This window comes from Amphibalanus amphitrite, unplaced genomic scaffold (assembly GCF_019059575.1).
Source record: "Amphibalanus amphitrite isolate SeventyFive unplaced genomic scaffold, NRLGWU_Aamphi_draft 000383F_arrow, whole genome shotgun sequence".
In the NCBI taxonomy this organism is placed as follows: domain Eukaryota; kingdom Metazoa; phylum Arthropoda; class Thecostraca; order Balanomorpha; family Balanidae; genus Amphibalanus; species Amphibalanus amphitrite.
Genome location: NW_024881877.1, coordinates 553,450 through 579,599, shown reverse-complemented (window position 1 = coordinate 579,599; position 26,150 = coordinate 553,450). Strand labels below are relative to the sequence as shown.

Sequence of the window (26,150 nt, the reverse complement as noted above, 5' to 3'; positions counted from 1 at the left end):
GCATCGATTTTGGTCAGGTCTAGCTCGAGTCGGCTCACCCTTACTTGCCCAGCTCTGGGAACGGTCGTAGTCGTGACAGAGCTGTCCCTTCATAAATCAAAGGTTTATAAATGTAGGTTTCTGTTTTTAGTGTTTGCACCGAAGTGTGACTGTACAGTTAGATCCAACCATGGAAAAAAAGAACACGTACATCGGTAGCTGAGTGACACAAGGCTCGTATCTCCTCACTCTTGCTGCCCTCCCCTTTCAGTCTCGCTCTTCAAACTCACTGGTTCGCCTACATATCTATGCAATGTATTCAACAGCAGCAGCAGCAGCAGCATTGACAGCAGCAAAAGCAGGTGACACACCAGCACACTGGTTCATCACCTATCACCCGATCACCTAGGCCACACACCGGCCTGGTGAAGCGACACACCACACAGAACCAGTCCCAACAGACCTCCAACGCACACATGCAGCGCACCACTATTCACAGCAAAACAACGGCCGCGTATACATGCCGATCTTTGTACAAGCGGCACTTGAGATTCGTCTTGCCTAGGGCTATCCGCCGACGCAAAATACCTACAGTCTTCGAACAGTAACAGCATATCTTTATCGATATCCCCTCTCACACCTCTCCTATTCCCTCTGAGCGGCAATGGTGGGCACTGTCTCGTTTGCCGACTCTTGGCCATCTGATTTTTAAACACAGCATCTCGGAAGTCATAATAGGCTGCACAATTACTAAGCACATGCAATTAAACGCTGAACACTACAAATTTAATATATATTTTCGTTAACAAGTATTTTCTTGAGCAGACACTGCTTTTGGTAAGTTATCTCCCACGAATGTAATTGTGGATGCATCATCTTTCTCTAAGTGGCAAGATGTGATATTTATATCACTTTGCTATCTACTATTTCACTCGCTGTACATCACAATGCAGTGTTCGGCAATAAACCCAAATAACTTACAGGGGTCGGGTGAGCACTGCGACTCAGCCGTCGGTCTCGACATACACTCCTCTCAATGACATCGTCCATCGGGGGAGACTCGTCCCGGTCTCGTCGGCACGCGGGGCCTCTCAGCGTCGCTATCTGTCAGATAGCGGGCCGAGCGGCGAGCGGCACTATCGGCGCGAGCGGCAGCCCATTCCACGCTCGGTTAGCCGGTATTCCCGATCTGCGCGGCCGTGCCGAGCCGATCAGCCGCGCTGTCACGGTCAGACACGGTGGAGACGAGCCACCGGGATCTGCCCGAGAGGAGTTCGTGGGCTCTGCAGACGGGTATCAACCCAGCTGGGCCCACAGCCGCGCCGCGCCCGGTGAGTGGCAGGGCTGTGTGCAGCCAGGCTCGCGCCGCCCCGCCATGTTCTGCCGGTATTTACACATCAATCACTGCACTAAGGCGCCGATCGCGCGCTGCGGCGGCGCCGCGGCGCGGTCGGCCGACGGGAGCGGCCGGCGCCCCTCGGAGGTCGGCCCGCTATAGTGAGGAGGTCTGCTGGGTGTGCTGGCCCGGTCCTCCCATCATCAGACCTCCACCGAACGCCGAGCCGCCGCCGAGCGCGCCGCTGAACGCTCCCGACGCGGCCGTCGGCGCGTTGCACGACTGAAGGTACATGAAGTAGTTGTAGTTCTGCGCGTCGTGCGATGTGGCCGGCGGTCCACCGTGGCCGCGCATCTGACCCCAGTGACCCAGCAGGTCGGACACCGAGTGAGCGCTGGGCCAGGGCGTGCGCGACGGCATGCCTGGCGACCCAGAGCCGCTCTTGGGCGGCATCGGAGAGACCGGTGCTGGTGCAGCGGCGGCGGCGGCTGCGGCAGCGTGCGCCTGGTACGGGTAGTGCGGGTACATGGCCGCGACGGAGGGATATACAGGTGACTGGTGCGGCTTCAGGTCGTAGTGCGTAGCGCCCTGCAGGTGCTGCAGTGTGCCGATCTTGTTCCGGAGGATACGAGAGATGGATGAGACGGAGGGCAGGTTGAACTTGTCACAGATGCCGTCTTGAAGGAGGTGATCGCGAATCTCCCACGCAAACATCCCCGGGTCCTTCTGCTTCAGCTCTTTGATGTAGGCCGTCACCTTGGGGGTGGTGACGCGCGGCTTGCTGCCACCGATGGCTCCTGGCAGGATGCTGCCCGTCTCGTTGTAGCGCGCCAGGATCTTTGAGACGCAGCCGTGGCTGACGCGTAGCTGGCGGGAGATGTCGCACGGACGGATGCCGAGCTGGGCCAGCTCGATGATCCGCAGGCGGATGTGATTCGGCAGCGGCCGGCCGTTGACGAACATGCCGCCCAGCTGGTTCACCTCGCCGTACTGCTGGATGTTCGGGTCTGGAACAAAGAGAGAACGAAACGTCAGCGGGTCTGGCATTAGAAGCCTGGCGGAAGGCAGAGGGGACACGATGTACCAGAAACGGGACAATAATGTGCGCACTCATTCTGGGATTTCCTGTGTTTGAATTACAAAGAGCTACATCGTAGAAATCCAGTACACGGCTGCGCAGATTAATGCATGGTTATTTATTCAGGCAACACATGTCTGTTAACTTCCATGTCAGTCCCAGGCAAGGATACCGATCTTGCTGATGAGAGAATTTAGGATATGTATGAGAACATAAGTAAACACAACGGTAGTGCGGTGAAATAAGTTGACGGCCGTCTATAGAATTGAGCATTACGCCTCAAGGTCACAGAAAAATCGCATGTATTGAGCATCTTGTTTTCTCTAAGCACTGCAACTCAAATACACATCAGCAGCGACAGCTATGCTGTTCGATATGTGAAAGAAGTAACAGGGCGGTCGAGCGGCACGCTCCTGTGAAGTAGACGCCACCCGCTGACCGTCTGCCCGTCCGTCCGTCCATCCGTCCGTCCGTCTGTCCATCTGTCCATCGGCCGGCACCGACCGTGCAGGCCGCGTCACTGTCTCACAGCGGGTGCTGACAGGTCGACAGGTCGGTTCGGGCGGGAAGTTTCTACAGTCGGACCGCCCATCTCCGCCACTCTGGTTCGTTGCAGACGATGACAAGAGGTGTCCGACCGGCCGGCGCCCGCCGCGCTGGAGGCGGTCGTCCAAGGAAGGGGTGTGCTTCAAGGCACGTATCACCTATTGTTCTACACTCTACAACTTCCCTGGGCAGACTGTGACCGCTGTGAATGGTCTTTCACCGCTGATGATGGTCTGTGAACGGGTTGTGAACTGTCTGCTGCCGCTTAGGACGATCCGTGGCTACTGTGGCGGCACGATGTGACCACTGTGAAGTGGTCGCTCTATGACCACTTGAGACCAAATGTAGACGCCATGGGTTGTCTTAGCCTGTGGCCACTGTGGGCAGGCGCTGACCGCTTTGAACGACTGCGACCGCCCCTGCCAGACGCCGCGATACCCCGTGCCCAGCCACGACCACGGCGCTCGGCCAGGGCCATATCCGGAGGTCATATCCGGCCGAGTGGCACTTGGAACGCGCCGGTTATGACCGTGCAGAGGCCGGCCGGACCCTCACCGGAGCGGAGGGTCACTGGCGGGTACAGCGCACCGAGGGGTGGATAGGGGCCAACACAGCAGCGGGAGCAGGCTTAGCAAAGACCAGCACCAGGGGAAGACAACTCACTAGTGGATGCATTGAATGGCACTGGTAAGTCGTCATCCCCTTGTACTTGACGTAACTCAATAGAAGGACCAATCCCGACCTCACCCAGGAATATGCGTTTTCATTGTTTCATACCGTCCTGCCTGACTCAGCAGTCCTATTGCAAAACCCTTCGGGGGCGGGTCGACTGATGTGCCGCACCACGGCCTGTTTCAAGAACAGACTGCGCCGCCGGGCGGAAGCAGCACAGTCTGTTGCCCATGCATGGCACGTGCATATGTGTACGGGCCGGTGTTTATTTGGACTTCTCCAGCCCGGCAAATACGTAACGGTGTAGTAGGCTGACTCAGACACCGCTGCTGGACAAACCCGGAGTCGTAACCGAGTAATTGTTACCACTTTATTTGTTAGCTGGAGAAATTGCACTGGAAGGTACTGATGTAGCGCAGAGCACCATAGCAGTGCTTTCAGTAAAGCACTGAGAAGTAATGAAAGTCAAAGCCATTTTGCATGCGTAGCACACGAAACAAACCTTTTGAATATTATCTTGATGCTTCGGCTTTTTAGAATAACTTCTGTTGAGCGTAACAAATAATCGTAAAATTTACATGAGACGATAAAGATAGCAGTGCCATTTTATCGAGAGCGTTACATCAATGCAGGCATGGAGTGATATCGATATTTCATCGCACAAAAGTCGAATTGCAACTGTTTTGACGCAAAGCCCGAGCATTGCCATGCCTTCTTCTGCACACCGCAGCAATAACCTTTCATGCTAAGCAGATGTATGCTACCACTGACTAATCGTCATTGACAGATCTAAGGCCGCTTTTCAGTTGTCTCTTGACATCAGCTGTCTTGAACGGGAGAGCTCAATGACCAGTCCACCTCAATGAACTGCTCAATGACCAGTCCAGCTAAGTGCCCCGTTCAATGACTAATACCCGCCTCCCGCTCATAGATACCCTATACGTGTGGTGAGCGGTGACGTGTGCCCTGATATCGGGTGACGCGACGCGCCGGTGCCGGCCACTGCCGCGTCTGTCTGGGGCCGGAGCCGCCGTCTCTGGGCGCTGTTTACCCCGCGGAGACACGGTCCGGCAACTCTCCGTTGTTTATAGCAGCGGTGGCGCACAACCGCTGCCGCTGCCTGCACAGAGATCGAGCTGCACTGCCGGGTCGCGGGCGCCAGCCTGCACTGCGGGGGCTGCACTGCCGGGCTGGGTGTATACCGCCGGACCGCCAGGCGCCAGCGCTGGTCGCGGGCAGACGGCGGGCGCCAAAGCAGTATCTTTGGGAGACGGGAGGCGACGGTGCTGTTACTCGTAATGGTGACCGTGCATTGAGTCAACTTAGTACCTACAGTCTGTCTAGTGTCTGCCCAGCCAAACCCATCCAAACAATATATATGCTGCAATATCGGCACCGACGGAATAAACTGCCGGTCGGGAAAAATAGTTCAACTGCGTAAATCAGAACAAATCAGGTCAGACTGAGATGTCTCACAAATTTTTCATTCCCGATTACTGATGCTGAAGATACGTGCAAATCTCGTCAAACATCACACACGCCAGCACATCAAACACCAGTGACTGCGCCCGCTAAGTATCTTAGCGGTTCGCTGTGTCTGTGCGCGTGCTGCGGTCGGCGGCGGCGGGGGCGGGGGCGGGGGGCGGTGGCGGGGGCGGGGGCGGGGGCGGCGGTGACCACAAAGGCGGCACGCCGTACCATTCATCGTGCGCTCGCTCTGCGTCCTGTCCGGGCCTGACGCCGGTGGTAAATATTGCAGCGCACCCCGTGATGGACGCGATAGTGGGCGACGGCACCGGCACGGCGCCGCCGACATACTACCGCTGCTAGGGACCTGCTTCTGCTGCTGCCAGAGACCCACAGATGCCACGGGGAGACCCCTACTGCTCGTGGAGACCCAGATTCCCTCTGTAGGGACCCACTTCTGCCAGCATACTTGTAGACCACTCAGAAACTTCTGCCGTTAAAACTCCACTGCTGCAGTTAGTCCGATATCACGCTCCCAGAGATTCACTGCTACAACCCATTGCTGCTGGAGCCCTGTTTTGGTGCGTTCCTCAAATTACCTTTCAGATCTTCCTCAATAAGATTATTATTATTGTTACTTATGGCAGGCCTCGGTAACCTTGTCAGCACCTAGCATGTGCTCGTGCGTATGGTCCGTGTGAATGAGCTTGCCTTATCCGCAACAACCCCCCATAGAGCGGTACGATCTGAACGTTCTCAGCCGTGTCAATGTTCACATGCACGCTCCGTGTGGGCGCCCGAGGGCGGAACGGCTCAGATAGGCTGACATGTGACCGTGAAGAGTCGGCACGAGCGACCGGCCCAAACGCACTCCCGTGCGGCCCACTGCGCGGCTATCACGATCTGTGATTGAAAGTGTCATCAGATATCAAGCATCAAATTGGGTGAGACTGGCTTGTTAGTAATATCTTGCAGACAGATTGCAGCAGCTGGGTCTGGTTAATGTTAAGCCCGCTTAACCAAATATAGAGGCTTTGATGAAAAGCCGACGCTTTCATCACAAGCATGACTTCAAAGATCGCGACGCACAGCCGAGAAACAGCCAACATGCTCGGCGAGCGAGGAGGTCACGTATTCATGCGTTTTTCATCAGAAACATCGAAGGCGGCGGTTTTATTCCACTGCGATTGTTTAAAAGAAGTCGCCATCGAACAACGCACCTTTGTTTGAAGCCAAGCAAGTAAGTGAATAAAACAGCTGTCTCTGATAATGCTCTGTTCTGCACTGGTCCGTTGTCTGATGTCCCGAGTGTCCGTGACCGAGTGTCAGCTGTGTCCGCTGTGTTGATGTGTCCGTTGTGTGTCCGTGTGTTTGAGACTCGGACAGCCCGCCTGTCGGACACCGTGCCGGCTGTGGTCAGAGTAAACAGGCGGCCGGTATTCGGCAGGAATGTGTCGATCGACTGGCGGCGTCCCCTTGACACCGGCACCGAATGCCAGCGGCCGCGGGCCCTCAGCGTTTGTGTACTGTTCACTCGGACACGGCGGCACGTGGGCGTAAACGGGCGGCGGACGGACAGCGCCCGAGCTGCCGACCGGCCAGCGGCTCAGGAGGTCGGAGTGCCGTAGTAGGCGGCCCAGCTGGAGTGTTGTAACGGAGATATCAGGGTAAATCTTTCATAGGGGTTAGCGAATCCATTCGAGAAAAAAAAAGACGCTCGAGAAGACGCTAAGCTTGACGGAGAAGGTGGTCCCTCCAGAGTAGCGCTTGTGTGTCACTGTGTCAGTCGACAGTCGGAAAGCCTTGATAGTTGGTGAAAGGCTGCCATGATGCTGATTGCTGATAGCCTTCTTATAACATAATGCGCAAAAATAACAGACATAACAAACGTCGGGTGATGGGAGGCTCAGCAAATGTGTGAAACCAATCAACTACAAGCATGGATGCCTTGAGGTTACTCAACCCAGACAAGCCTCATAATATACACAGTTAGCCCTGTGTAACACATTAGTCCCCCAAGAGACCCGCTGTATACTGCATATGCAGGCGAACGATTCCGGGTGCGAAGTCACTGGCCGAATGTCGGTCCAGCTGCGATGTTCTGAATGCCCGGGAGAAACCAGTTCCGCGTTACTTTAACATGTGGTGGCTAGGCCCCGAGAGAGCGACCTGTACTTTGGAGCTTTTGGGATGCATGGAGCACCCGGTTGAAATCTCTGTGCAACATGTAGTCCGCAGGGGGTGTGCATAATTTGTTACAAATAAAACTTCACTGTTTCGGATCACATATCTTAAAGTTGTCAGCTTGTAAGCGGTCCTGTGTGTCTGGCAATGTAACGAACGGTGTGGTGTCAAGTGGTCACTCCAATTCAGTGATCACTGGTCATTGCCGTCGTCAGAGGTAAGTAAAATTGGTTAGTGTGACGATCAGTGGTCGCCGTGACAGCCGCGGCCGCCGGCGGCGCCTCTCGGCCGCGTCTGTCTGTTTTGCTGTCGGCTGTCGGCCAGTCGTCATGACCGTTGTGCGGTACCGTCATAAATAAATACACTCTCCAGTCTCCACCGCCGCCGCCGGGTCGCCGCGCCGGGCCGCCCGGCCGCCGCCGTCGGGCAGTCCCCGGGGGACCGGCGGTCGCCGCCCGACAGCCTCCCCTCAGGGGCCGGCCATCAAAGAGACCGCGCCGGCCCGCGGCAGACGGCCGGGCCGCGGCGCCGCCGCCGCCGACCGAGCGAAGAGGCCGTGAGACGCGCCCTGGCCGGAACCCGCGAGATAGTGGCAGCTCGAGAACACGCCGGCAGGGACGGCATGTCAAACCGAACCGAATCGGCACTGCAGAGGGAAATGTGGGACGCCGCGTCGACCGTGCGGACCGGCACATTCCTTAGTGAGAGCGGGTGTCTACTCACGGCGAGTGATGCAAACGGTATGTGATGTAGTGGCGGGAAACAAGTGAGCGAAATGCTGATGAAATGCGCGCATTGCTGGCTTTGCAATTTTTCTGACTGAACTGGCAGGGATACTTTGATAAATAAGGGAGTTTTGCGTAGAAACCGGTGTCTGCCACCACTGAAGTGGTGTGGTTTGGAGGGAGATTAGGAACTGGGGCCTATCGCCACTGGAGGTGGATGGGGGGATGGGAGCCGGGAGGGGCTCTGAGGGGGATGATATAGGGGTCTGACGCCGCTGGGGGTGGGTGGGGGTGGTAGGAGGCGGGGGTGGGGGGACCGGGGGGCCGCCGGGGACGATCCGTCAGAGTCAGCCATTATCGGGGCGGCGGCTGCCAGCGGCGCCACGGCGTAACGGCCCGGCTGACACGAGCCGGCTGGCCGCGTGACAGACGTGACGGCCGACCTGACCGGCGCCGTGACAGCTCAGTGTGCTGCCGTGACGGATGGTCGCCGGCCGTCACCGCAGCCAGTGGCCCCGCGAGCCGGGAACAACGGCTGCGGTCGGCGCGCGACCCGGCCCCGGGATTTATCAGGCTGGTTACATTGTTTTGCGGCAAGCTCCGTGACTGTGTTGTTCCACAAGGAAACAGATTTAGAACGGCCCGCTTGATGGATGAGCACATAAAAGTTCCAACATGAAACATTGTATATTTTTTACTTTATTTGCAAGGAATAACTGTCACCAATGAATGTTACCCAGAAAGTTACGTGATATGGATGGAGCTTTGGGCTAAAGCGTTCTCGAATCGCCACGTTCTTCGAGCGTGCATTTCGCCGACCCCACCTCCGCCTCAACCAAAGCGCCGCCGCCGCCCCCGCCGCCGTCGCCGCGGCTGCCTTTGTGCGTTGTCTGCCGTTCAGGCCAGTGATTGGCTCGGGCGGCGGCGGCGGCGCCCGAGCTCTGTTGTGATTGGTCGGTGATCGGTGACGACGCGCAGCCGCCAGCGGTGACGCAACTCTCCCCGCGCGGCCATGGCGAGCTCTGAGGCCCCGGCGGCGGTGCGGCCCCGCCGGTGGTGGCGGCGGTGGGGCGGCGGTGGTCGCTGAGAGGTAGCGGGTGACTGGTTTCGCTCGAACAGCCAGCTCAGCGGCCAGCCCGGTGTCCGTCTCTGAGTGTTTTATGGCCGAATCATCACCATATCATGTCCCGTGTGATAAAATGGCAGCGATACACAGTCGATCACGGTGATTTGATCCAGTGGCGTTAGTGCAGACGGTGTCATATTAGAACGGAGCCGCAATGACTTCAAATGGTCCAGGCCAGTTTGAATGTTCTTATAAACAAGATCCGTGTTTGATTTCCAATCGTGTTTCACATGAAAAGTCACTTGATCCTGTTGTGTTTTTGGGCTACATATGTATGGTGACTTATCATATGCGTAAAATCATCTGCATCATATCCATTTGAGGATTTCAAGTTCCTGGCCACAGATGTAGAGCCATCGTCTCACTGCGTTGAATGCGTAATAGGTTTTCTTATTTTTGGTATACAAATTGAGAGCATCTCATTGTCTTCAGGCTGGAGTCTTGGCTGTCACATGTCAGTTACTCGGAAATCACGCGATGCAATGTTCTACAGTCAGTCCACACCTAGGGTTGATTCAATCATTGACATAATTTAGTCAAGTTGGACAATAACAGGCAAAAGTAACTGCCTCCAGTAAATTTATGAATTTATGAATATTCCGGTCAAACTGTTATCCGTAAGCAGCGTTATTTTCCAATCACAAAAGGCTGCGCAGTGACGCATGATAAGCAGACACATTGAAGACGACACCTAAGAACGCTGTCTCTACTAAAAACCTAGCCCCCTTTTACCCACTACCCAAGCTAAGCAGAGCCAATACCACCATATCAACAATGAGACTGAAACCATTTCAGGCGCGGCTTGTTTCACCATCCGACGATTCATCAACGCTCAGTGCCTCTACCCACTAAAAAGACTGATTCACTCGTCTGAAATGGGTTACCCATGTTCCCTCATGATGAATGGACGTCCCGGATCCAGCCATGCAGCTCTGGGTCACTTTTTCAGGGTAATAATTAGGCAGTCAACAGAAGGGAACATCATATTGCTCCCACTCTCTCGTCTCAGATGCCGTCAAATGGCCACAAGAAGTGACATTCTCGCTGTCATTACGACACTCGGGAGTATTGCTCGAAATAAAAATTTCAAGGAGATCTTATTATGTTTAAATCCTCATTAACTATTCATACGAGCATGAACTTCACAGTTCACACGTAGTAATCCATAATTGCAAAGTAGCTCTTTCCACGCTCGCCCACAAATTTCTCCATTTGCTCGGTGATTTCTTACTTTTAGGAGAGCTAACATATCACGTAATAACTCCGCGGTAGTCACAAGCAAAATGCCAATTCACATCACGCCTCTTTCCGCTGCAGTATGCATATCCTCGCTGTAAAAGGCCGTCGCTCAGTCTCAGTCGGCAGGCTGGCCGGCGCCGTCCACCTGGCGAGTGTGCGCCGCAGTGGGTAGGCAACCCGCATCACAGGCAGGTATTGCGGCACAGCCTACCCGGCGATCGGCAGGCGGCGGCTGATACGACGCGATAAGCGCCGCGCCGCTGCACCACCAGTACCGCGCTGACAGAATGACTCGCCCCGCACCCGAAACACTGGTGGAACCGGGAGAGTTAGGAAGAGAGGGACAATGGGGACATTTTTCATGCTACCTACATCGTTCGAAATTGCTTGTCTTCAGGCTTGTCGTTCTCTCTGGGCTGGCTTATAAAGAAAACTTAGCTGTTATAAGAACAAATTTGAAATTGGTATAGTGCACAGCAGCAAAAATGAAAACAACATATGTTTGATTTTTACTGGAAACATTTTTAGAGGGGTGTAGTGAACCATCCCGCAGTTTCCAACTCACCCTTATGGATCCGCCAATGGTTCCAAACCTCAACTTATGTAGTTGTTATTTCGATTTGCAGCTTCTCCAATGGGGTAAAGAAGGTGAATTGACGCTTATACGAGCATTCCAATTATTTCAATGCTGCAATGTTGGCATGGGATGGTAAAAGAGTAATATAAAAATGCTGAATATAAACATGTCTTGCGCAACAACATGGGTGCAATTGCTTACTGGCGTCAGCGCGAGCTCGTGATGTCCGGACAATCCTAACATCACTGATAGGTGCTCGGCGCGGCTGGAGAGCGGCGCTCCCTCCGACTCCGGAGTGACAGCCCCTCCCCTCCCCTCGCCGACCGGGCCGTCGACGCCGACAGTTTGACTGACGGCGGCAAATCGGCACAGAGAGATAGGAAAACATGTGTGGTGTCGGCGGCGTGGGCGCTCTGCGCGGCCGGGTGCCGCCGAGGGTGCTGTCGGATCACACACCACCACCGTGGGTGTTCCGGGAACGGACACCCGTCTGTGACCCCCACCCCTGACACCACTCACCGATCACTGGTCGGTAATCACTTGACAACAGACGCGGGGATTACGCCAGTAGCATATTTGGAGGCAGTGGCACATTAATGCTTAGATACTTGAAATTTGATTGAATTATCATGTAACTTCGTTCACAAACTGTAAAGTTAACTGTGCACATCGACCGCCAGGTGAATAAAACTATATATAGAAAGCTGTTCGTGGTCAGATGAAAGGGAGGTGTGGTTGCAGCAGATGCTTTTCAGTAGCCAACTTCGAAATGGTTTGCTGACCCGCAGTCAGACGTGGTCAGAAGATTTCTGCGATTTGGTTCTGCCGCAGTCGAGACACTGAGAGTAGCCCACCAATTCCTCACTCCCCAGAGCCGAGCAGACGCCAATTACCAGCACTCGGCGTGCCTCTGGGCATTTCATTGCCGGACGCCCCTCGGTTTTTGTTGGGCGCCCTCACAGACTACCCACGCGTGTCCGCGGACCTCGCGTGCCGTCTAAATGGACACGGAAGGACAGGAGCTCACCTGGGGTGGGTGTCAGGAATTCCGCATGGAGAGACAGCCGAGAGCTGATGCCAAGTCATGGGTGGTATCTCAATAAAGTTGCCATGAATATACAAATTCGTAAGTTGCTCTAAACAAGTAGGCACGACTCTAAACTTTATGCAAAGTGACGATCGTCAACAGTAAGCGAATCCGGGACCTCAGCTGATAGCTACATGCCATCGGAGCTCATCCACCGCCCATCTAATCAAGCCCAGCTGATAGTCCCGTGTCGGCGGAGCTGGCGGTGTCCGCTCGAGTGGCACGCGGACGGCGCGGCTGAGCGCGCCTGAAGCCGGCCGCAGCCGCCAGCACGCCGCTCCGCCGCCGTGCCCGGCGTGCCGGCCGCGCCCCGGTCGCCGGGTCAGAAATACGAGCGGCTGCCGAGGTGGCCGGGGCCAAACGGGCCCGTCTATCGGACATACCGGCCGAGACGGCGCGGCGGACCGACCGGCTGACTGGGCCGCCGCAGGGCTCCGGGTCACCGCTGCTCTGGTTCGGGCACCGGTAGCACGGGAGAGGACCGAGACGCCGTTGCGACAATATCATCGACCGAAGATGGTCACTCACGGGAGGTCAGAATCAAGAATAGGAGAAAATGGTGTTTACTTTTGAGCTCCCGCCTCATCAATGAACGTGATCTAGAGCTCGTGAATAGTAACGAACGATAGGTAAATATGCTATCAATTAGCATACGAATAATTATTCCGCAACTGTCATTGATAGAAATACGTCTAGGGTCCATACCAACAAAAGTGTAAAAGATAATCAGCAAAGTTACCAAAAGCTGTCAAATTTCCCCGTGACGGCGTCGTGCGGCGGAGATTGCCTCTGATGACGTCACGGGGCGGCGCCTGTGATGCCGGCGTCTCGCCGGAACAGCATCATTATGCTGACAGATGGCCCGGCGTTCAGCAGTTTTTCTGCCGCGAGGGGTTCCTACTCTGGTCTGAGAGGTTCCCGCCTACCTCTCCCCCTCCCAGGGCAGCCGAGAGGAAGGGGAGGGACTTGAACTGAATGATGTCCATAACCGGCGAAAATTTCCCTGATTTATCCGCGCGCCCGGCCCATGGACGGATATAAGGGTAGATAGATGCCTTTATATGACACACCACGGAAAAAGGACATTCCGTGCCTCCAACATATGGGCTATGTCTGGCGAAATATGCACTGCAACTGAATTTGAAAATAATTGTCAGTAACAGAAAATACAGTGAATGCAAACATATGTTTTATCATTACATTCATCTTACTAGGAAGTAGGAATCATGATCGTTACCTCATATTCATCAAGGACATAAACCGGGGTGTCAGCTACCAGTTACGCATATGTGCTCCTGACTCAGTCTGAAGCGGTAGGCGGCACGCATCTCGCCACATTTTACCATGGCTAGGCGAGCACCAATTGCGTGCGACTAACTGCTGTCAAATGTTGCCATGGTTTGGTGAGCACCAAATGTCAGCGGCTAATTGCAATCACACATTACCATGGCTAGTCGGGCACCAGACGACAGACGTCGTCCAGACACTCACTATCTCATGCCAAGCTAACCCGGCAAGGCGATCGACGAAAATCTTCAACGCTCCCTCCTCCCTCTCTGTTGTCTTATAGCAGTCATCTTTTTGTCCTGACTAGCAATATTTACAGATCAGCGAGCTCCAGTTGTTTGCCAGCTCTTCGTCCTAATCCGGCCCTATTTGTTAAAGCTACAACCCGAAAGCCGGCTGTGAAAATATTTTGACAGCCGAGCGGGCGGTTGGTCCGCTGTTCTGAGTGGCGGTGCTCCGGGGGCTGAGGGCTGGGGACCGGGGTGCGGGGTCTGGGGGCGTCAGGGCACGTGCCGCGCGGCACCTCTCACCTCCCCGCCAGCTCCGTCCGAGCGACTAATTCAGTCGGCCGGAGCACAATGAGGCGCGAGACACGCGCCGGCGCGGCGATTTACGGCGCGCGCGCGCCGCGTCCGCCGCCGGCGCCACATTCCGGTGCGGCGCGGCGAAACACGGCGCGATGCTGGCGGACGCGGCGCGCCGGCCGGCCGGGCTGATCCAATTAGTGTCAGCCGGCGATAGCGGCGACGATTCGGTGATTCAGAGCACGGGTAATTAGCACGCGCAGCTCGGCCGAGAAGCGGCGGCCATGTCAGCGCGCCGCCGCGCCGCTCCACGTCACCGGCGCGCCGCCGATCGTCGCCGCCGCGCCGTATCAGGGTTTTTAGTCGGCGCGGCGCTGCCAAACGGCGGAGAGGGGTCGGGTATGTCAGACGGCCGACTGCGGACCCAGCGAACCGCCGAGGCAGCTGCTACCAACAGCGCGCCCGTCGTGCGCGAATAAACCAGCGAGCACTGTCCGAACATTTACTAGACCGTATCTATGATTTATAAGAAAAAAATTTATGTCTACAAAACAAGCCGATTTTGCGAAAGTAGCACCGTAGTACGTAACAGTAACGGTTGAGATGCTTTTACCTGAATTGCTAAATGTATGCATATTTTAATTATGGTATTTGAGCTAAACTTTAGCTGGCTACATAATTGTCAGTTAACAGGGCGCCTGATTTTCCTGTCCATCCTGCACCACTCCCTCCGGCCCTCTGACGTCATCGGTTTCGCCGGGGGCATTTGTCACCTGCCAGTGGCGGCCACAGCTGGCCACAGTCGGCCACAGTCGGGCTCAGTTCGGTCCCACGGATGTCACAGTGTCGAGCGGTCGGGTAAATCACGGGCGGGGTCCGACGGGGAGCGCCAGACAGCCGGTCCGCCGGCCTGCGACGTCTGACCCGTCCGAGATAGACGACAGCCTCGTCTGTGGCGTCTGACCCGTCCGAGATAGACGACAACTTCGTCTGTGGCGCCTGAGCCGTCCGAGATAGACGATAACCTCGTCTCTGGCGCCTGACCCGAGACAGACAGACAGTCTGTGGCCCCTGGACTGCGAGCGGCCACAATCTCAACTGTACCACCTGACCCGGGACAGACAGCAATCCTGCCTGTGGCACCTAGACTACGAGAGACGACAGTCCTGGCCCGAGAAAGACGGCAGGCCAGCCCACGGCGTCTGATCTATGAGTATGGATCGGCACCTGACCCCAAAAAGGCGGCCGGTCAGCCTGCGCTGCCTGAACTAAGCTGACCAGTATTCTGGTAGAGTATGAGGGAGGCAGCTGAACTTTTGTATCAGACAACTTAGGGCAGTCCTCCCTAAGCCGTCTATATGTCCGGCTCATACAACTGAAGACGCGTCTTCTAGTTCAGACAACCGATGCCACTCCTCCCTATACTGTCTGTGCTAGACTCAGACAACTGAGGACACTCGTCCCTTTACTGTCTGTGCTAGACTCAGACAACTCAGGACACTTCTCTCCCTGTCGTCTGTGTCTGCGCCTGGCCCGGCGGCGGAGCGCGGCCTGCCAGACGTCCTGTCACCCGCCCGAGCCGCGGCTGGTCGGACCGCGACCACCGCCAGCCAGCTCGCCCAGATAGATGATGTGACAATATATGTCAGGCATGCTTGCAAAGGCATCGAGGCGTTTAGAACTAAAGTGTCGCCCGAGGTTTATGTTTCAAATAAATGTACCAATACGTCTCGGGACTGGGATGATGAATTTCGCGGATCGTGCCTTTCATAAGCTGATGATTACGACGTTTGTTGCAAGTTATTTTTCAATTTCTCCAGTTTCTGCTATGCACAGCTCTACATACCTATGATGCAGTTCAGTGACATCAGGTTCTCAAGCTACAATTTGGTTTATGGATGATCACGCGAGGCCCCGCGTGACAGGGCCATTTTTTGGCCTCGCTTAGCTGGCAGATCAAAGGCTCCCACTTGTCAGAAATTTACTATAACGCCAGCGGCGGCCAGACAAGTGGATGGGCTCGGCCAGATGAACGCCTGATAAACAGACCATAATTTAACCGGAGCGAAATAACAGGCGCGTCGCCGGGAAGCTGGCCCGAAGACACGGTCGGCCTACTGTGACGATAGCGCGCCACTCGGTACTCTTTGTCCCAACGCGACGGAATATAGTGGCAAAGCCTATCAATTGGTGAACTATGGCAGATCGATGGCACGTCAAGCTGGATAGAGACGGATCCGGGAGCCCGCTGGCCTGTGCGACTACCTGAAGCGTCTCAGCAGGGGTGTCAAACCAGTTGTTATGTGGAACAATTTTAGCTGCCTGTACTTATGTTGCATACTTCAATGGGCAAGTAGTACTGTATCGAACCAATAAAACGGTATAAGATTGGATGAATCGGTCCAGAATCGCCGTGTTTTCCGGAACTGTCAGCCCAGTTGACCAATTTACACTGGTGTACTGTATCGGCCCAGAGTACCCTGGTGGGGCCGGCGGGCGGCGCGGTCCCCCTCCGCGCCGCTCGCTCTCCGCCGGCGTCTCCCGCCGCGGCCGCTCGTAATGGCTTTCTCAGCAGACGGCTGGTGTCAACTTCAGACGGGCCGACCGGCCGATCCACAAGTAATAACCGCGCCGACACCGCAGCGCGGCCGGCGGCCTGGTGCCGTGCAGGGCGCCGCGCCGCGACTCCAGTCGCCAGACGGCGGCCACATGTGGACGGTATGACGGCGACGGGCACCGCCTCCCGCCGGCCGGGGCTCTTCAGTCTACAGGCTACAAGTCTACATTCTACATTAGTGGTCCGGCGGCACGAGCACCGCCTCCCCCGGCCGGGACCCCGCCGGCTGGGGGCTCTACGCTCTACAGTACCGAACTGAAGGCACCTCCTCCCGTCGTCGGGGGCTCTACAATCTACAAACTATGGTCTGTAATAGTGGCCCGACGGCGTCGGCACCACTTTCCACCGGCCGGAGGCTCTACAGTCTTCTTTACTGACCCGAATACCACCCTCGATCGGGGAGCTCTAGATTACCGATGGCACTGCACTACCTCCCGCTTCCGCTCCCTGTTTATAGAGTCTTTTCCAGTCCAGTCCTGTCAGGCCAGGACCAGCCCGCAGTGCGAGGTCAGATCGAAGACTCATCAAGTTGCAATGACCTTTTCTCAGCATTCCCTCCCTACTTTCTTACTCACAAACACGACACATTCTTTTCGGCATTTCGCTCATTTTCACACCTCTCGCTCCACTTCCTGCTCTTCACCCCAAGTTTGTCTCCTCTCGGCCGGTTTCCGGTGGCCGGGTCTGTTGTTAGCTCTCCCATACCCGCGTCCCCTTCGTCTCCCTCCCCTTAGACCCGGCGGAGAGTCGAGTGGCCAGTGAAGGGAATAATGACCACGATCAGGTTACTTCCCCGTCTGTCCGGCGGCTTGCATTCTTCACAGGCTGCGGCCACTCGGCAGCACGGCGAACCAAAACAAGGACGAAAACCGATCCACTGCGCCGGCCGTTAGAGGAGAGTGTCCACAGCACTCCGATGGGTACTGCTTTGAGGTCAGTGAAAAAAAAAATCAATGACATTCACGTCGTCAGACGTGGACGTTGGAAAACATGCCTAATTAGTAGGCATGGACTAGTTGATAGCCGTTACCTGCCTCGGGTTGCGATACGCACTAATCGAAGTCCGTTACATCAAGAAATCACTCGCTCCCTGACACCGTTCACCATGGTTCTAGCCAGCGATAGACTTCTCCCTGGAGTACCACCACAAGGCACAACACACATGCATACTCCAGCGAGCCAGCGACGGCGGCATCTGAGCTATGTCGGCGCTGCTCAAACAGCGGCTCTGAACAAACAGCAAGCGGCGTCTCGCTGCCGGCGAAAATATTGTCATCATCGAGCACCGACACCCTGCCGCCCGAAAAGTCAACAGGGAGACGGGTCGGCTCCGGTGGATGGACGGGCTGTGATTTTCTCCAGATACATAGTCAGTCGAGGGAGCTGTGTGAGAGAGCTGCGGGAGGATGGGATGTGAGAGAACTAAAGAAAAGGTGGGAAGAGGGAAGAGCTGCAAGGAAGAGATGGTGAGACGAGGAAGAGCTACGGAATGCGGATATGCATTGCAACTTGCAAGAGCAGAGTCGAGATGGGATCTGGGAGAGCTGTAAGCTAATCTACTGGAGAGGCAAGTGACAAAATGGGATGGAAACAAACAGGATTGTAAGTTCGATGTTTGCAACACTGTGCTTCTAAATTCCCCCATGCTGCATTCAACAGCTTACTGACAGAATCAAGATTTACTCCAATTATTTGAAACCTACCCTTGAAGTAAAAGCATTAGTGAACTATAAGAAAGTAATATCTTTGGAAATAAGCCCATTCATATTGGCTGGTAGTTTTTAACTTTATGGATTAGTGTTTATTACATATATGATGCGCTTTTCTAGTTTGCAAATTATAGTTTATAAAAAGATTGATTGCTTATTGGGCTAAGCTTTACGTACAACATTCGTCATTAATTTGAAGTTTGTGCTACCTCAAGTCTCTGTTGTTCATTTTCAGCGCGTAGTTCCCATTTTTCCGTGCTTGTCAGCCACTCGAGCCGGACCGAGTGTGCACTAAGCCCGTGTTGGCAGTAATGATGCGTGCCCGCACCAGTCTGGCCCCATTTCGGCTAAACAATGCCCAGGGGTCCCGGCACAGAGTAGAATTTCATCCGCGGGTATTCCAGGAATTCGCCAGAGCGCGGAGTCTCTCCCTCCCTCGGACGGCGCCTCTCGAAGGAACCTCAGTGTTACGGGCGGGACCGGCGCTGCCGAGGGCGCCCTACGTTTACGGAAACAGAAACTGACCGAGGAGTGCAGCTCTGACTGACGGAGGCTTATGAAGGGGAAGCCGTTCATCTGTTCACGGTATTCAACGGACGACAAGCGCGGTGTTAGGTCAGCTGATTGACAGGAAATTATGACCACCACAATCATTACATATTTCCTTATGTGTTATCACGGATCTCTTCGGACCATCTCAAGTCCACAGATCAACTCAGAACCCCGGACCACCCCGTGTCCCTAGCTTCCCTCTCTCCCTCTCTGTCGGCGCCCCGTCGAGCACCGGAAGTTGTCCAGCACGCCGACCTGTTGACCGACGGTTTCCAAGGGGCGCCGCCGCGCGTGGGGTCCTCCAGTCCTCAGAGGACCGCCGCCCCGCCGCCGCTGGAGGGCCCCCGACGCCGCTGGACGCCCTGCTGCCGACGTCGGCAGTGTTTGTGAGGTCGAACCGGCCGGCCGCCCGGCCCGGCCCTCCGCCGGCATCGTCCGTCAACAGGGTACTGTTTGCAGGCCACTGTGTTTGGGTGCCGACGAATTAGTGTGCTCTTGTCGCGGGTTCAGAGTGGGGCGGCGCACGACGGAGACGGGCGAAAGGTCGACAGAGGCACCTGCGCGGCACGGGACAGGAGAGCAGAACAGCAAAGATGGAGAAAGGGAGAGAGCGAGAGTGCTAGCCCAGCAGACCGGTCCGGCGCCGTCTCTGAAGATCAGTGGAGCCGCCACCGCCAGTTAGTGGGGTCCTCATGACGGCGGCTGTTTTTTGTGCGGCGGTTATGACGCCAGAACAGAGTGGGTTATGGAAACCGGATACTCCACGTGCGCGAGGCCTGACCCGCACATGCTACCGTGGACTGGATACTAATTTGACATTTTGTGTCGTAACACTGCTACTAAAACGAAACGCGTTGGAGGGAGGGCGGGAGAACGCGGGAGGTTGAATTTCAGGGTCTGGATGGGTCTGTCATAACAGCTGAGGCAATAAAGATTTCAAGCTGTGACGTAGCATACTTTCGAAACGCAGTTGAACAAATGTAGGCATGCAACCATGCCAGTTGTTACTATCCCAACAGGCTAGAGTTATGCGGAAATATTTCCACCTGCTGCTTAAATGCCACGGGAAACATTTTCACAAGTCTATTTTTTACCTAAAAAAAAGACACACCTATCGATGTCAAAGATCATCCTTACTTTCTGCAGATGCGCTCTGAAAACCAGTAGCGGCGGAACACCTTCAATTAAGGGGGGGGGGGCACTGCCGACTTTTGGTCCCACTTTTCCATGCAACGCCCATAGAACTAATGTTAAAATGCCAAATTTAAAGGGGGCAATGAGCCCCGGTGCCCTCCCCGTTCCGCCGCCTATGCTGAAAACAGATAATTTTTAAAGGCAACATTGAAATTTGAAGTTGATATTCTCGTGAAAAGAAACACGAGAAAGAAAGCAAAATGTCTCCTTTGAGTGCCGTCACTGATCCTTCTCCCCATGTCCCAGTGCTATGTAGCGTGCGTCGTCCGCCGGAGCCCGGGCCGGCCGGCAGTTCGGCGGTCCGATTACCGCCCGCTGTGACCTGAGGAGGTCCGAGGAGGGGGGACAACAGGGGGTCACCGGACACCCCGTGTACGCCGCCCCTCTCTGCCGCTCGTTACACCAGAGCAGAGTGGGGACAGCAGGCGGGGAGCGGTGGGACAGCCGGTGGGGAGCGGCGGGGAGCAGTGGGGCGCGGTGTTCCGCGGCCAGGGGAAGGGTCGCAGATGACTGAGGATCGGTCGGCGACCGTCAGTCGCCACTGACCGATGACCGCAGGTGGCGGCGGCGCACTGACCGCTCCCACGGTACGGAGACGCTGCCGACGAGCCGCCGTAAACAGCCGACCCCTGGCGCTCTCCTCTGCCGAACTCCGCCGCCCTCCACCGCCGAACTCCACCGCCCTCCTCTGCCGACCCCATCGCCCTCCTGTGATGACCCATGCCGCTCTGATCTGGTGACCCTGCTGCTCCCCCTACTGACCCTACCGGCCTAATCGGGTGTTCCTACCGTCGTCAGCTGGAGCCTGGCCCTTCCGACAATGTCGGCCAAATCTGGTGACCCTACCGCATCCCTTTGAGTGATCTTGCTGCTCCCCTTCAACAACCATGCTGTCTTTTCCTGGTCACAAGCCACCACTGATCTTCACAAACAAGAGGAGCGTTCTGAAGGCGGTAATATAGATCAGTTAACCGATATACCATCGGGGAAATTGCTGTTACCCAACGAGCAGGGAGTGATTACCATCTGTGTGGATGAACAATTATCACAACTCACAGACGCGTCATTAGGGTTATGTGGGACGCACTGGCACTGGTTATTCGATGGGGCAGAACGATACATAATTTGGGCGTACGATGCGCTAAAATAAAATAAAGCGCAAACCGCACTGGATCTACGATAGGGCTTAACTTGGACGGCATTGGATCTTTGCTGGCTAAAAATGGAGCAGTATGAGAGCGGCTTTACCGGCTGGTTGGTTGGTTAGAAAGTACGAAGTAAATAAGGCGAGAAACCTACGCACAGGAACGGCCTGGACTATGAGAAAAACATCGGAGAAGCCGGGACGCGCGGAGACAACAGCATTGGCGGCTGGCATTGGGATGAACGAAATGGTATGGCAGTCACAGCTCCGCGCAATATCACTGTTATACCAGTATTTACGGACATGACATTGCCAGAATATTCACGTGGACGACAGGGGTGTGTCCGCCTCGTCATGGGGGTCATAGCCACGGTTCGTCGGAAGGTCATCTCAGGCTCAAAAGAAACGGTATATACCATTCGAAAGCTGACGGTGAGCTGATTCCAAAAATGTATTTTTTATCAAAATCGATCGATGGCCTGTTTTGAAAATTGCGTTTTTGTAAAAACTTAATAATCTTTTATTCAACGGGCTGTCCCGGATATTCTTGAAAACATAAACATGTATTTTTGAGTTCCAGTGAAAGCTGAACGCCAAAAGAACAATATTCAGCGAAGCAATATTTCCAAACATTAATTGCGTCTCCCACAGCCGACAATAAGGCGCAATCACACATCTCAGTGTCACGATGGACCAAAGTCAGCCACACATAAGCGTGAAATGACCCTTATCGACTCGCAGACCCGGCGCTCTCGGCCCGCCTGACCGGCCACGGAGAGAACGTTCGGCTCTCGTTCTACTAAACAAGTGTAATATTTGCCACTTTAACTGTCCACATCGCTATTAAAGTTACTCAGGATACCTGTGAAGAAAATTCATTGTTCTGCTTGATTTACAACTTGCTTTAATTTACATTTTTCTTATGCATGTTTTGTTCCATCCAGCTGCGATCAGTGCCCGCGCAGGGGAAGTGAGCGGGGTTTCACTGTCAGAGGCTGTACTGGTGACAGCTGCTGGGCCGTGCGACCGGTCAAAGGTTACCCTGCCCCGCCGGGCGCTACCCCCACTCCACCCGAGCTGAGGCCGGTGCAGCCTCTGACATTTCAGCGCGGCCAATTTTCCTTATATGGGCATGATACCAAGCTCAATTGAGCAAAGTAGACATGAACAGATGCAAATTAATGCATGATGTGAAGATGACAGAACAATGAATTTTCTTCACAGGTATCCTGAATAGCTTTAATAGCGATGTGGACAGTTAAACTGACAACTTTGACATTTGTTTAGTAGAACGAGAGCCGAACGTTCTTTCCGTGGCCGGTCAGGCGGGTCGAGAGCGCCGGGTCTGCGAGTCGATAAGGGTCATTTCACGCTTCTGTGTGGCTGACTTTGGTCCATCGTGACACTGAGCTGTGTGATTGCGCCTTATTTTCGGCTGTGGGAGACGCATATTAATGTTTGGAAATATTGCTTCGCTAAATATTGTTCTTTAGGCGTTCAGCTTTCACTGGAACTCAAAAATACATGTTTATGTTTTCAAGAATGTCCGGGACAGCCCGTTGAATAAAAAATTATTAAGTTTTTAGAAAAACGCAATTTTCAAAAAAGGCCATCGATCGATTTTGATAAAAAATACATTTTTGGATTCAGCTCACCGTAAGCTTTCGAATGGTATATATCGTTTCTTTTGAGCCTGAGATGACCTTCCGACGAACCGTGAGCATTAGCGACATCGAGATTTCATCCTCTGCAGTCATAGATTACACTCCCTGGGACATTGTAAGTCGGGCGATGGGTTGAATCGTACATTTCCTTCAATCGATTATTTTGAGTGGAAAACCGACGCCATCCATGCAACCGGATTATGCGTAAGCGACAATTAGAGAAAGCCGAGCTGCAATGTCTTTCAGTCTAACAACTGATAGCCTGCATCTGTACACTAAGAGAGAGACAGAAGTTAGTGTCGCACCAGTTTCGCCACCACCCAGGGCGGTGTCAGATGGCTCTCCACCGCCACACAACTAGTTCACGATAAATTTCGGCCATCCACCATCCGGCAAGGCACGACAATGGAGGTTGCCGAGGTGAAATACTAGCTGCTGCCTGCTGAGGGGCAGTTGAAATATATCCTGTCACGCACTGGTAATATCTCGACAGTAGCTGCCACCGAGCGTCACAGTCTTTTGCATGCTCAAGCGTCCAGGACAGGGCACGGCAAATATCAAGGATGGAGGCATAGTGCGATAAAACTCAGAATCTTGCTTTTCGGCTTACGAGCCTCTACAAATGCTTGTATACGTATGGGCCCGGTTAAACTCGGCACTCTGTTGCGCTCATAAGTAGAAATGTAGCCCTTGATGAGATCAGGGGAGACGGCTGCAATAGAATTCCACTGATTTCGGGCACAGTTACGTGTTCGGTTGAAAAAAGGTTCTTTGACTACGTCTACATTATGGTGAGGTGATAAAGGTCTCTGCATAGCTATTTGTACAGCTGTCATGACATCACGCATTTTCAAGTTATGCGATTTGAATTTAGCATAATAGAATACGTTCTAAACTTTTACAGCTATTTTTTAACAGTGTGTAATGACCAGTGAGTACATTTTAAATTATAATCTAAGATCGTGTAAAATATCGGTCAGTCGTCAGCAGACAAAAATACTGCCAATATAAATGTTGGTGTGTCAGTTTATCTCTGCTTTCTTGCCTATTAATCATCATAAAAAGCTGAAACACAAATGAAGAGTAAATAGGGATGCCTACTGATAGGTTACTCTCTGATCTGATCCAGTGCAGTCAGAATAGAGCTACTAAATATTTATGAAAACCAATGGCTGCAATAAATCACCTTTCTTTGTCCCGGCATGAAGCTGTTCTACTGCCTTTCCAAAACTTATGATGAAAAAGGACGAGTCGCAAATAATGGGACTCAAGCTGTGGTCATCGTCACCGAAATCGTTTTTTCATATATCATATATGTATCGTGTAAACGTGATTTATGTGGAATCTTCTAACGCCACACAAACATTTCATTGGTGAGGAAGCAGAATATTGAAAATAATTCTTTTAAATCTTTTATTTGGTTTGATTTACGAAGGGTGATTTCGATTGAAAACTTAGAAAGTTGGTGGTTTTAGTAGATCAATAGCCGTGTGACTGCACGGGTGGAAAGTTCAATGCACAGTGCGCACTGTGATAAGCGCAAAGCTGAAGATTTGTGACAGGAACGCTGTTCATAAGTTTTTGTTTCTTTTTTTGTCCTTTCATGCAAGACACTTATACGATCAGCTTAAGTAGCAGCCTACAAACCCTTGTACGGTTCACAATTCAAATTCCTCTCAACACACTGGACTGGGGACAGTTGTTGGCAGGACGGACGTGCCGACTTTGCCGGCCATCACTCACCCATGCCGGAGATGGCCGACTCGCCGCTGAAGCCAAAGTTGGTCACCAGCTCTCCGGGCGCCTTGTCCTTGAACGGGGTCATGCCCTGCGGCTGCGTGTCACGCTCGTCACTCCGTGGCCTCGCTCTCGCCGCGCTCGCACCGTCACGGCCGGCGCGCACGGTCGCGTCACGTCTGACACAGTCACGCCGACGGACCCGGCGGCCAAATTGGCCGGGCCGGCCGAGGCGCCGGCGCGCGATCAGACGCAGCGAGCCGACACGCCAATCAGCGTCGGCGGCGGCCGCGGGCGGCGCGCTGATTGGCCGGCCGGCCGCCATGTTTGTTCTGCCGCCCCGGATGATTGGTCAGAGTTATGGGGTGGCCGGGTGGGCGGCAGCGATCGCTGTTTGCCCGATTGAAATGCGTCAGAAGTCGCCGCCGGCGCTATTAGCACTGGAACGGGTTAACGGAGCAGCACAAATGGGGAGGGGGTGACGGAAAATTTAACTCGGCCCACCCTCCCAGCCTGTCGTTACTGCTGCCGAAGAACGAATGCCACAATAAAAGCTCCAGATATAGACACACAGGCCAAAGACACAGGCATTCTTCGCCACTATGACTCTAAATCAGAGTGACAGTTACATTTCATGGTAACTACAATGATACGATCTTTTCCGGTAGCTAAAGTGCGCCGCCGAATGCCGCGCGGCTGTCGCCGGTGACACGGCACGTGCGTCAGGCGTCAGACGGGCGGCGACCCGCTCCGATGGGCCGCCACCTCAGCAGCGCGAGGCCGTTTGGTGCGTAATGTGGCGTGCGTGGGGCAGGTGGCGCGCCTGGAGAAGTCAGCCAGCTAGCCAGACAGATCTGCCAGACAGACAGACAGACAGACAGACAGACAGCACAGCGGGCCGACCTGACACGTCTGGAGGCCACCTCAACTAAGAGAACAACAAAGCGGGTACAGACACTACCCACAGGGACACAGAGAGCGGACACGGGAGCAACGGGTCGCAGTGGACATGGACACCACCCGCACGGACACGAACAAATCCAGCGAGCATAACGGCATCGGACAGCGGGGCGGCGGGTATTTACCGCCCGCAAGGATCCATGCCGTAACGCAGCAGACAGCGACCAGCGGATCAGGGAATGGATCAGTCACCACCAGCACAGCATTGGGGGAGGGGGTAGAGGTTCAGCTGAACCTCTCCCGACCCCCAGAAATATCTGTCAGGGACACGCCGCGGTCGAGCAATTTTAGTCGATCAGGAATGGGCCAGGTCGAACGGGACCAGATCCTAAAAATGCCAAGACACGGGGCTCGGTCTGACGTGTCTCAGTTCTACGACATAGCTACAGACATGCGAGGGGCCCTGTGGCCGGCTAGAAATGGATCAGATTTTGGAAATTGTTTGAGACAGGAGCCCGGCCGGAATGACAAAAAAAAGCACAAATACAGGTTTCCAGTCGGATGGAGCCCGATTTTTACAGCTGCTTTAATCAAAGATACACCCTGTCAGACAGATCCCATTCTGAGAATTGCCCAAACACAAGGGCTCGGTAGATGGGGGCCCGTTTCTAACAAATGCTTTAGAAACAGAGGCCAGTCGGCCGGGGCCCGTTCTGAGAGATGCCAAAGCACACGGGAAGGGGCCAGGTCAAACAGGGCCCGCTTTCAAGAATGCCAGAGCACAGGGGTCTACCGCTGATAAATAT

General features: G+C 54.4%; 1 protein-coding gene across 1 annotated transcript; it reads right to left on the bottom strand.

The window, feature by feature from the left end:
• Nucleotides 1–272: 272 nt before the first annotated feature.
• LOC122390142 (paired box protein Pax-1-like) lies at nucleotides 273–24,675 on the bottom strand. The gene is made up of 2 exons (XM_043382820.1): nucleotides 24,451–24,675; nucleotides 273–2,322 (listed from the first exon to the last, which is right to left on the bottom strand). Exons 1-2 carry the CDS (start codon nucleotides 24,530–24,532, stop codon nucleotides 1,472–1,474), a joined length of 933 nt encoding a protein of 310 aa, XP_043238755.1. The 5' UTR covers nucleotides 24,533–24,675; the 3' UTR covers nucleotides 273–1,471.
• Between the last annotated feature and the right edge of the window lie 1,475 nt (nucleotides 24,676–26,150).